This window comes from Octodon degus, unplaced genomic scaffold (assembly GCF_000260255.1).
Source record: "Octodon degus isolate 3935 unplaced genomic scaffold, OctDeg1.0 scaffold00005, whole genome shotgun sequence".
Classification (NCBI taxonomy): domain Eukaryota; kingdom Metazoa; phylum Chordata; class Mammalia; order Rodentia; family Octodontidae; genus Octodon; species Octodon degus.
This window is the reverse complement of record NW_004524581.1, coordinates 31839802-31849826: the sequence shown is the minus strand read 5'-3', so window position 1 is coordinate 31849826 and position 10025 is coordinate 31839802. Positions and strand designations below refer to the sequence as shown.

Sequence of the window (10025 nt, the reverse complement as noted above, 5' to 3'; positions counted from 1 at the left end):
ACCATGTATGTGTTAGACATCCGTGGCCAGACATCTACCTCCTCTGTAATAGTATGTCACGAAGTCAGTGAACAGAGAGCTACATTCTGATTTGCAGTAGTACACGGTATTGGGAGCAAGGAATTTTATTTTTCCAGTTCCCTTCTTGACATAATATTCTCATCAATTCTGTTTCAATTATTGTAAGTTTACTTTCCAATCTAACTATAACACACAATTTAAATGACAAGGAAACATTGTATAATCACTTCTTGGCCTTTAGCCTAAGATCCAGGGGAAAGATCATGTATGTTCATGTTGTAGAGTGGAATGTTTTTATATGTCTACTCTGGGAAATGGCTTGTTCAACCTAGTTCCCGTGTGCATCCCCTCAAAGACTTGTCATACTTAAATAAAAACCAGAGGAGCATTCAATTGTTCTCCTCTTCTCTTTTCTGTACATCGTCTTCAAAACTGTAGGAAGCAGATGATTGTTTTTCTCCAAGTTTATTTAAAAAAAATAACAAGGTGGTGTTCCCCAAGATGACAGCAGAAGCAGTGAGGAGGAGAATACTGAGCACAGGGGCTGGCTGGGAACAAAGGGAAGGCCCTGTCGTCTGCCTGAGCTTCCAGGTGGGGCCCACGGGCGGAGGCAGCCATCAGGGAAAACACGACCTCTATGGTCCAGGGTACCAGGAGAGCTTCTCTCTGTGGGAGAACAAGAGCCAAGCAGGCTGCCTGTGATGACGTGGAGAACACATGGAGAAGCAGGGGCATGGTTCCTTCCTTCAGGGCAGTCACCATCTCTTCAGCTCAGGAGTCCTGGAAGGACAGAGGACAGCAGGGTTTCTAGAACTCACTCTGAATGAGCTTCTCTCCCCGCCCAGGTCCTCTCAAGGCCACCTAGGCAAAGTGAAACACTCTTCAGTCTCTCTGAGCGCATGTTGCCTCAGAGCTCAGGGTTTTATTCAGTAGTGTAAGGCAGTTTCCTTGTAAACTGCTTGATCAGGAAGCTGCACCCAGATTTTCCACATTGGCTCTGTTTCACATCTCCTCACATCTACCATCCCTGGTAGTGAGAGTAAATCTGTCTGTGAGAGAAGATTCAGGGACATTACCTGTTGGTTGAACTCCAGAGTGTCCTGGAAGTGAGAGGGGAAATGGACACTTTAAAGACACGAATGAAAATCTCTCCCCAAAATCAGTGTCCCCAGGGTCAGATCTGCCACCGGAGATTTCCCTGACACCTCTGCCCTGCCATCCAGGATAGACAGGGGTGCACAAACAGAGAATTTGACCAAGGTGCACATGTTTCATAAACACCCATTCAATGGCTCTACCTCCCTTCCCTACGGCTCTCCATTCACTATTTCAAAACTAATTCTCCCTTCCCCGGCCTGAGTAGGCCATATCCACTAGCTTTCTACAAAAGACTCATAAACAGTTGCTTTCTGAATGCTCACAAAATGCGAGGTATTCTGAGGAATAAGAGGTTTCATATTCAGACACCAACACATTGAGAACGATCCTGAGTGAGACACTATCTCTTCCCACAGAAAAGGCTGTACAGAGTCTTAGCCAGCAGGAGGCCTCTCACCCTTCTGGCTCCTGAAGTAGATGAACAGCCCCGAGCCGAGGAAGAGCAGCCCCAGCACGAAGCCCCCGACTCCACTCAGCACCTTGCTCTGTGCAGATCCTGACTGGGCCCCTGAGGGAAGATGCCAGGTTTAGAGATTTATTTAAATCCCAAATCCAAATCCCAATTCACTCACGGAGACCCTGAAATTTTGAAATTTAAGACTAGAGGAAAGATGTCTTCCCTTAAAAACTAGAATTGGACCGTGTCTGGGAAAAAAAAAATCAAAAATTGCAGTGAGTAGCTGTGAAGCTCACAGACTGAATTCATGGGAGCCTCACAGCCTTGCAGCATCCCTGGTCGTGTGCAGTGCCTGGAGCTCAGCGGGGATGAGTGGCCATCTAGGACCACAGAGCTCATGGGAAGCAGAGCTCAGGGTGGACCTCCCTCCTGCAAGGAGGACTGCGTCACTCCTCCTCCCAGACCGCAGAGAACAGCCTGCAGCAGGGACCTCAGAGAAACACTCAGCCCAGAGATCAGTGTCTGCAGATCAGCCAGTGGATGACCATGAGCAGGGATAGCGTGAGAAGGGTCGAAACTGGACACTTCTGTTCTTGATAGGCATAGTCGTGTGCTGACGGTGTATAGGTATTGGTAGAAACTAACTCTCTCCATTGGCATGAATTATCCAAAAGTAGATAAGAAAATAGAGCAAATGAATATTTTTCTAGAGAAAGGGGGAACCTGACACCCAGGGATAAGGCAAGACCTCATGAGGGTAGCAGGGGAATGTCTGAGGTCAGGGTTTCCCACTCACTCCACTCCATGGTGACAGGGCTGCTCCAGCTCGCGTGCTCCACCTGGCAGGCATAGACCTCTCCGCTCTGAGGAACAGCTTCCAGCATGACCAGGGTCTGGAAGGTCCAGTCTCCGTTCTGGATCAGGCCTGTGGACACCACCCCAGCCGCCTCCTCCTGGCCGTTCCGGAACCATCTGACTTCAACATGGCCTGGGTAGAAGCCGCTCACAGAGCAGAGCAAGAGGTTGTGGTGGGGCAGGAGGGTCTTCATGGGGTACACGGTCACCTTGGGCTCAACTGGGGGGTAAGGCAGAGAGAAACAGTCAGAAAGACAGAGCAAGCTTGGCTGGCTTCCTCCCCGCGCCCCTCCAGCAAGAGACTCGGGCTGGTATTGGCCTTCTCACTCTGCTGGGGCTTACGGGGACCTCTGGAGGCGCTTGCAAGTTAATCCTCACAGGAAAAACACAAGAGATTTTCTTTTATTTTTTTTTCATTTTTCATAGCTCGACCTGAGCTTTCATCACTGAATAAAGTGTTTTGAAGTCACTAGAAAGAATATGAAATACTAATATTTTGAACTCTGGAACTCCTGTGTTCAAATTCTAGCTCTCCCTCTCTGTGACTAATCCTGAAAGAGATTTTACATTTCTTTTGATTCAAACTTTTCTGTAATGGGATGAGGATACTGATTCACCATGTAGTGTTATATTAGGATTAAAACATTTAAAATCATGGACTAGCATTTTGCCACAAATTTATTTTTGTGGATCATTATTCTCCTGTTTCCTATGTGAGAATCTTATTCACAGCCCTATCCGTACAAAACCGGAAGAGAGCAACGGAACAAACAGGAGATGGGGCATGGAGTCCTGGGAGTGCTCTCTCCACACCGTCCCATGTCCACAGCCAGGACTGGCTGCAACCTGAGAAGCAGGGACAGAGATGTGACTCTAAGCCTGAGAGCTGAGTCCCAGGTAGCTCAGGAGTCCTGGGCAGAGGGAAAGCGTAAGCAACACGAGAAACCAATCCTGAGGCCAGGGTGACAGTTGAGCAGAACAAGTGCCTGTCTGGCAAATGCAAGGTCTCGAGTTCAATCCCTGGTACCAAAAACACAATCAAAAACGTCCTTCAGAAAGATTCCCCTCTTGGGTCCCGCCAGTTGGCTCAGTTGTTTAAGCGCCTGCTCATGCAAATGCAGTCAGGTGCAGGTTATCTCGGTTGGATCCCCACCTCCACCTGCCTTACCACCCTTAAGGCAGCTTGAGCCAGCCAAAAAAAGTCTTTCTGGGCAGACCAAATAGCTCAGCGGATTAAAGGGCCAGGAAGCAGGCACAGGGGCCGGGGGTTCGATCCCCAGCCTGCCCTGCCGGCCCCACCCCGGGGGCACACTGAGATGGTAATTGAGACTGGGTGTGGCGGCATGTGCCTGTAATCCCAGCGCTTGGGAGACTGTAAACAGGTGGGTCACTATGAGTCCCATCTAGTAGTGAGACCCTGAACACCCTGTAGACCTTCCCTAAAATTAAAAAAAAAAAAAGATTCCTTCTTTCTCTCACTTGAGGAATCCTCTCCCTACTTTTTTTTTTTTTTTTTTTTTTTTTTTTTTGCGGAACCGGGGATTGAACACAGGCCCTTGTGCTTGCTGGGGAAGCACTTATTCCACTGAGCCATCTCCCTGGCCCCTACTTTTTTTTTTCCTCTCCCTACTTATTGTACCTACTTATTGCTACCAAACTGCATCTGTCTCACTGCCCGTGCTGACCTTTGTGGCCAACACAGTGTCTGGGCCCTATTCGTGGGTGTGCCTCGTGCCTTGGCAATCCCTCCCCACGCCAGCCTCACTAAATGCATTGCCCCAACGGACACATTTTCACAGAAAATGACAGATACAAGGTAGCTAGTAAAGCACTACCAACAATATTGCTTCATATTTTATTAAGTAAAATGTCTATATTCCAGACATGATCAGTATTGAAAAGAAATAAAGTATAAACTAGAAAACATACAAGATGTGGATAAAATAGCAAGAAGGAGGAAGAATATTCCTGCGTAAAGAATCCATAAAATCTCTTATCAGTGGACCCCAGAGAAGAAACGAGTAATTTTTAGAGTAATAGTTCTTTCCAAAAGGTGTGGGAAAATGTTCACAAACCCTATAAAAAATTAAAGTTAAAGATTAACAGTGTAATATTTTAGAATACAGGTGGACCTATATCTGAGGGTTCCCTATACATCCATCTGTGTAGTGGAAATTTTGAAAAATACGTGTTTGTACTGAAGATGGCCAATTTTTTCTCATCTCATCATTTTTCCCTGAATAATGCAACATTATGTAAGCAGCATATATACAGTGTTAGATTTTATAACTAGTTTAGGCAGGATTTGAACTATGTAGGTTTTATACAAATCACATACAAGTTTTACATCATTTTATGTAACATACTAAAATACATTATTCAGATTTTGATAATCAAGGAAACAACACACACACACACACACACACACACACACACACACACACACATACACACACACACCCCATTAAGAGAGACCTGAACTTGTCAGTCAGTATTTAAGTAAAAAGCCTCACCACGTGGAATCACAGGTTGGGTTTCAAATACAGAAAAAAATAATACGCAACCGCCTCAATGTTATTAGTTTATGAAAACAGTAATATGTCAAGTAGCACAACTAGAAGCCAAGGCCACTTCGACCCTCTCTCCTACCACCTAAAGGTATGTGCACCAGGCAGGCAAACTAACCAGCCAGAAAGAGCAGGAAATTGAGGCCTAAAAGCAACCTTGGAAAAGGCCCCGGGTGCCTGTCCCTGTCCTCCCACCACCTTACTCTGACACCTCTGCTCCCTGCAACGTGGTGCACACATGGAGCACTTGTGTCTCCTGGGCTTCACCGCAAAGAAGCCTGCAGGCCAAGGGCTGTGAGGAAGCAGCCTCCCCAAGGCCTCCAGCCGTGAAGCCCGTATCCTCCTGCACCCCCAGCACAGCCGAGATGCCCAGGGTTCCCCTCTCCCTAGCATGTCTTGGCCTTCACCCCAATCCCTGCTCCCTTCACCATCTGCGTTTCCCCACCTTCCCCACCTCTCTGAGCCTCTTCCTTGCTCACAGCCCTACCCGTGTTCTGTTTAGGGTCGGCCTCATGAGCACAGGACAAGCACAGTGCTTCTCTCTCTCTCTCTCTCTCTCTCTCTCTCTCTCTCTCTCCCTCCCTCCCTTCCTCCCTCCCTCTCCCAGTACTCTCCCTACTTTGTCTCTGTCTCTCTGTTTATCCCTGTCTCTCAAACACACACACAGAGAGAGAGAGAGAGAGAGAGAGAGAGAGAGAGAGAGAGAGAGAGAGAGTTCCATAGAGGCAAAATTTTCTTCAAGGACCATCGATTCTCACATGTCCCCTCATAACTTCTGTTTGCTCACAGCTCCATGCTCTAAGGACACAGAACCTCTCCCTCTCCCTCTTCCTCTCATTGTTCCTCCTCTTTTCTCTCTCCCTTTCTCTCCCCTTTACTGCCCCTACCCTTTCTCCCTTCTCTCCTTCCAGCCCTTTCTCTCCCTTTCTTCCCCTCTCTCTTCCTCACCCTCTTCCTCTCTCCTTCACCTCCCCGGCCTCTGCCATCACCCTCCCTCACTCCCAGCCTGTCCCTCTCCTCCTCCCTCCCTCCATCTCCCTCTGTCACTTTTCTTCCTTCCTCCCTCTCTCCATGCCCCTCCCTCCCTCCCTCCCTCCCCAGGCCCACACTCACCTGTCCTCTGCATGGTGAACTTCTCCATAACTCCGTAGTTGTGTCTGCAGTAATTGTCCACCTGGGCGCGCTTCTGCTCCAGCAGGTCCTTCTGGCTGTTCCAGGACTTGGTTTCAGGCAGCCCCAGCTTGGTCACCGCTCGGTACTCACTCACATCCTGTCGAAGCGCACATTCTCCTCCTGGTTGTGGATGTATTTCTCCAGAAACCTTACCCGCTCAGTACCATTGGAGAAGAGACACTCTGATTTCAAGTATTCCAAGTAACGTGCTGTAGGACAGGAGTGACCGGATCACAGACCTCCTCCCAGGAGGACGCTGCCTACCATGCACACGACAGTACCCAGGCTGGTGCCTCCCAAGCCTGGAAAGGCACTGGGCTGGGACACTGCTCCTCCCAGACCTGCTTCCCCCAGCTGCCCCTCCCTGCTGGCTCTGTCTCAGGTCCAAGGGCTGCACTGGACTTACCCTCAACCATGCCCTGAGCAGCAGCGGCTTGAGACCCTGCCCACATCCCTGCCTGCCCTCTTCCTAGGCCCACAGAACTTCAACATGGCCTGCGATGGATCCTCTCATCCAGGCTCCCTCCTTTGCCCCTGTCATGTCTGTGCTGCCCCTGCAAACCCAGAGTAGAGGAGAAGCTGACAGCTAGGAGCTTACACTGGTAAAGGGTGCAGGAGGGACAGAGTCCAAACAGGGGAATCATGCAAGATGGGAGATGGTGGAAGAGTGGAAGTCTTTTCACAGAGAACAGCAAAGAGATGTAAATGACAGCAGGGTGCCAGGGAGGGACTCAGGAATGACTGTGGGATGGATGAGGAAAGTCCCCTTCCAGGGAGCCTGAGCAGTGTGGTCCAGGCCTAACTTTGTGGCAAAGGTAAAGGTGATGCGTGTGCAAAAGGCTCAGCAGACAACAGGGTATTGAAGCCCAGAAATGGGGTGGAAAGGAATAAAGACTAGGGGTAAAGATTAGACCGGATGTCCTGTGGAAACAGCCTTGCAGTTGATGCCAGGATTTGGGGTTTTAAGGAATGGGAGGCTGCCTAGCAGGTGGAAAGAGATTAAAATAAAATAGTGATACAGGCTCACAGTCTGTATCTCAATTTCTCATTTCAAAAATCCACATCTTTTGAAAAACGTTGGGCTGGCGATGTAGCTCAGCAGTGCTTGCTTAGGTAAGCACAGGGACCAGGGTTCGATCCCTGGCACCTCATGCCACACCAGGCCCGCCCCCGGCCAGTGACGGAGTCTGGGCGTGGTGGCGCATGCCTGTAATCCCAGCACTAGGGAGGCAGAAATCAGGAGGATCACTGAGTCCAAGCTGCATAGTGAGATCCTATATAAAATGCATTAGAAATAATCATAATTTCAACAGATCTGCTATTCATTTGGACCCTTATTTATACTCTTGGTTTTGGCCACCACAAAAGCAATGTGATGTTTAAACATGTGCGGCCCCTACACTAAGGGTAATAAGGTAGGGAGTGAGGGGAAGAAGGGAAAAAAAGAAAAAAATAGAAGGAAAAAATGGAAACCAAAGCTTTTGTAGATATGGAGGGAAAGAGATGTGGAAGGGAAGGGAACAGAACGGGAAAAAGAAGTGAGATGCGCCAGGAACAGGTACCACACATTCACTGTGATGAATGGGATCCTTGTGTTCACGTAAAATGTACCTTTCAAATACAATGTACTTCTCATGCTCTGTAGCAGCTCTGGAGAGTTCTTTCACTGTCTGCAGCAGGTATGATTTTTTAAAAATACAGCTGCTTCCAAGTGTGCTGCAGCATCCAGTGGAAAGCGGGCTCAGGGTTGGCGAGATGGCTCAGCAGAATAAGCATCCAAAGCAAAGCAGAGCAGACTCATGCATCGTGGTGCCTCCTCATCTCCTCAATAGGTCTGGATTCACATGGCTTCTATCTCTTCCCCAAAATCAAAAGGAAGAGGAAACGTGATTTTTTTAATTGAATAAGGAGCCAAAACAGTGCAACTGCAGATACAAAAAATAACTTCCAGAGCTATTCAGGAAGGGGCAAGAGGATCAGATAAGCGCATTCAACGCAAGTGGGAATATTTTGAGGGAACTAATGGCAATGTGTGTTTGACTGTAATATTTTTTAAGTCTTAAACACAAACTAATCTAGTACATCTTAGACATCATACATATGTATGCATATATATAGTTTTAGTGGTCTCAATTTTACATTTAATTGTACTGAGAAAGCTCAAAAAGAGATTTTAGGGCCTGCTAGATCACTCAAAGGACCAAGCACCTGCCTAGGCAAGCACAGGGACCAGGGTTCAATCCCTGGCGCCACACGCTGCGGAGGCTCCACCCTGGGCCGCCCTGAGCCGGCCGCCCAGACCAGGCATGGTGGTGCTGAGGAGGCTGAAAACAGGTGGAGCACAAGGAGTCCAAGCTGCCTGCTGAGACCCTGTATCAAATACATAAAACACAGATTTTAAAATACTGTTGTAATTTTGACCTTAATATATGTAAGCATTTGCCACTAGCAACACTGAAGAATATAGAATCATTGCGAAAGTTTAGAGGACATAGAGAATTTTGTTCCAATTCTGTCAGTTTTCTATCACTGTTAAAAGCTACTTGAGATAACCAACTAATAGAGAAGAAAGATTTATTCTGTCTCACAGTAGGGGTGCTTCAGTCCATAGTCAGGCAGACCCCTTACTTTGGTGCCTGTGGAGTGGACAGCACAGCCAGGGGCATATAGAGAACAGCATGTTCACCTCACAGCAAAGGCATGAAAGAAAAAACACACACTGCCTCCCGCAATCTCTATGAAGTTCCCCTCCATGACCTAAAAGTTCCAAGTAGCCCCCACATTCATGTTTCTACCAACCTGGAGCCCAACACAGAGACTTGTGGAGAACATTCCATACCCGAAGTATAGCAACAATCTTCAATTTATAAGTTATATTCTTCTTAAATTTTATATTTTTCTTAAATCTCTAATGGAGCTCTTAAGGAGCTGAGTGTCTGTGCAAATTTCAAGATTTTCAGTAAAGGTAATGGAATTGCTAATGAAAGAATAGGAAGTATGTGGAAATAGAGGTAATCAGCCACGGCTAGTTAAGGAAAAGAGTGGGAATGATGAAAGAAACATGAATTTGTGCTAATTGGCCAACAAACCAATAAGTTCCCTTTCCTTTGTTTATTGGCTTTAAGCCCTATGAGAAGATATCAGCCTTCACATGCTCTTTGTATTCCTGCTTGTACGCATACTTTGAAACACAAAAGGTTGCTGAAAGTTGATTATATTTTGCTAAATATAGATTGCCTACATTTGATTTTATTGAAACTCATTCAAATCATTCTGTGGGGTCAAGCCAGAGGACATGGGATGTGAGGAGAAACCGGCAGTAGAGAAAGGCTCAACATAAGTTAGTAATGTGAGCACTACCGACCAGCTCCCTGACCTGTGCCTGAGGCAACAGAGCCAGCCCCTAGGTGCTCACAGGGAAACGGCAAGCACAAAGGACCTCTGACTCCAGTGCAGGGTGTCAGGAACAGGAGAGAGGGAGCGCTGAGCCCAGCCAGCACCACGGCCTCCTGCACAGGGCCGGGCTCAGGCCCTGGAGTGCAGGGAGCAGGAAGATGAGGGAGGAGAGCACTGAGAGGACCTGCACCCCTGCGGGAACATCGCTTCCAACCCCAGGGAGCAGGAAACCCAGGATAAGCTGGGAAAAATTGTTCAAATTTAGATTCCTCTTAAATTTTCCACCTAAAATGAAAACAGTTATATGCATAAGATAGATCCATACATATGAGGTTCTATGGGAAAAAAACTAAAGGGAAGAAATCTTCCCTTTTTGGAATATTGTGAGATTGTCCTGCTTCAATGTTGTATATGGTGAGATTTTTGGACTTATGTGTAAACACGAGAAGTATATAATT

General features: G+C 47.4%; 1 protein-coding gene across 1 annotated transcript in view; it reads right to left on the bottom strand.

The window, feature by feature from the left end:
- Positions 1-470: 470 nt before the first annotated feature.
- Positions 471-10025, bottom strand: part of LOC101561716 (HLA class II histocompatibility antigen, DRB1-3 chain-like) — an 11171-nt gene continuing 1616 nt past the window's right edge. Inside the window, 6 exon segments of the mRNA XM_012515801.2 lie at positions 471-801; positions 1098-1121; positions 1577-1687; positions 2373-2651; positions 6112-6270; positions 6273-6380. Coding sequence (XP_012371255.2) covers positions 788-801; positions 1098-1121; positions 1577-1687; positions 2373-2651; positions 6112-6270; positions 6273-6380 — 695 coding nt within the window. The 3' untranslated portion in view covers positions 471-787.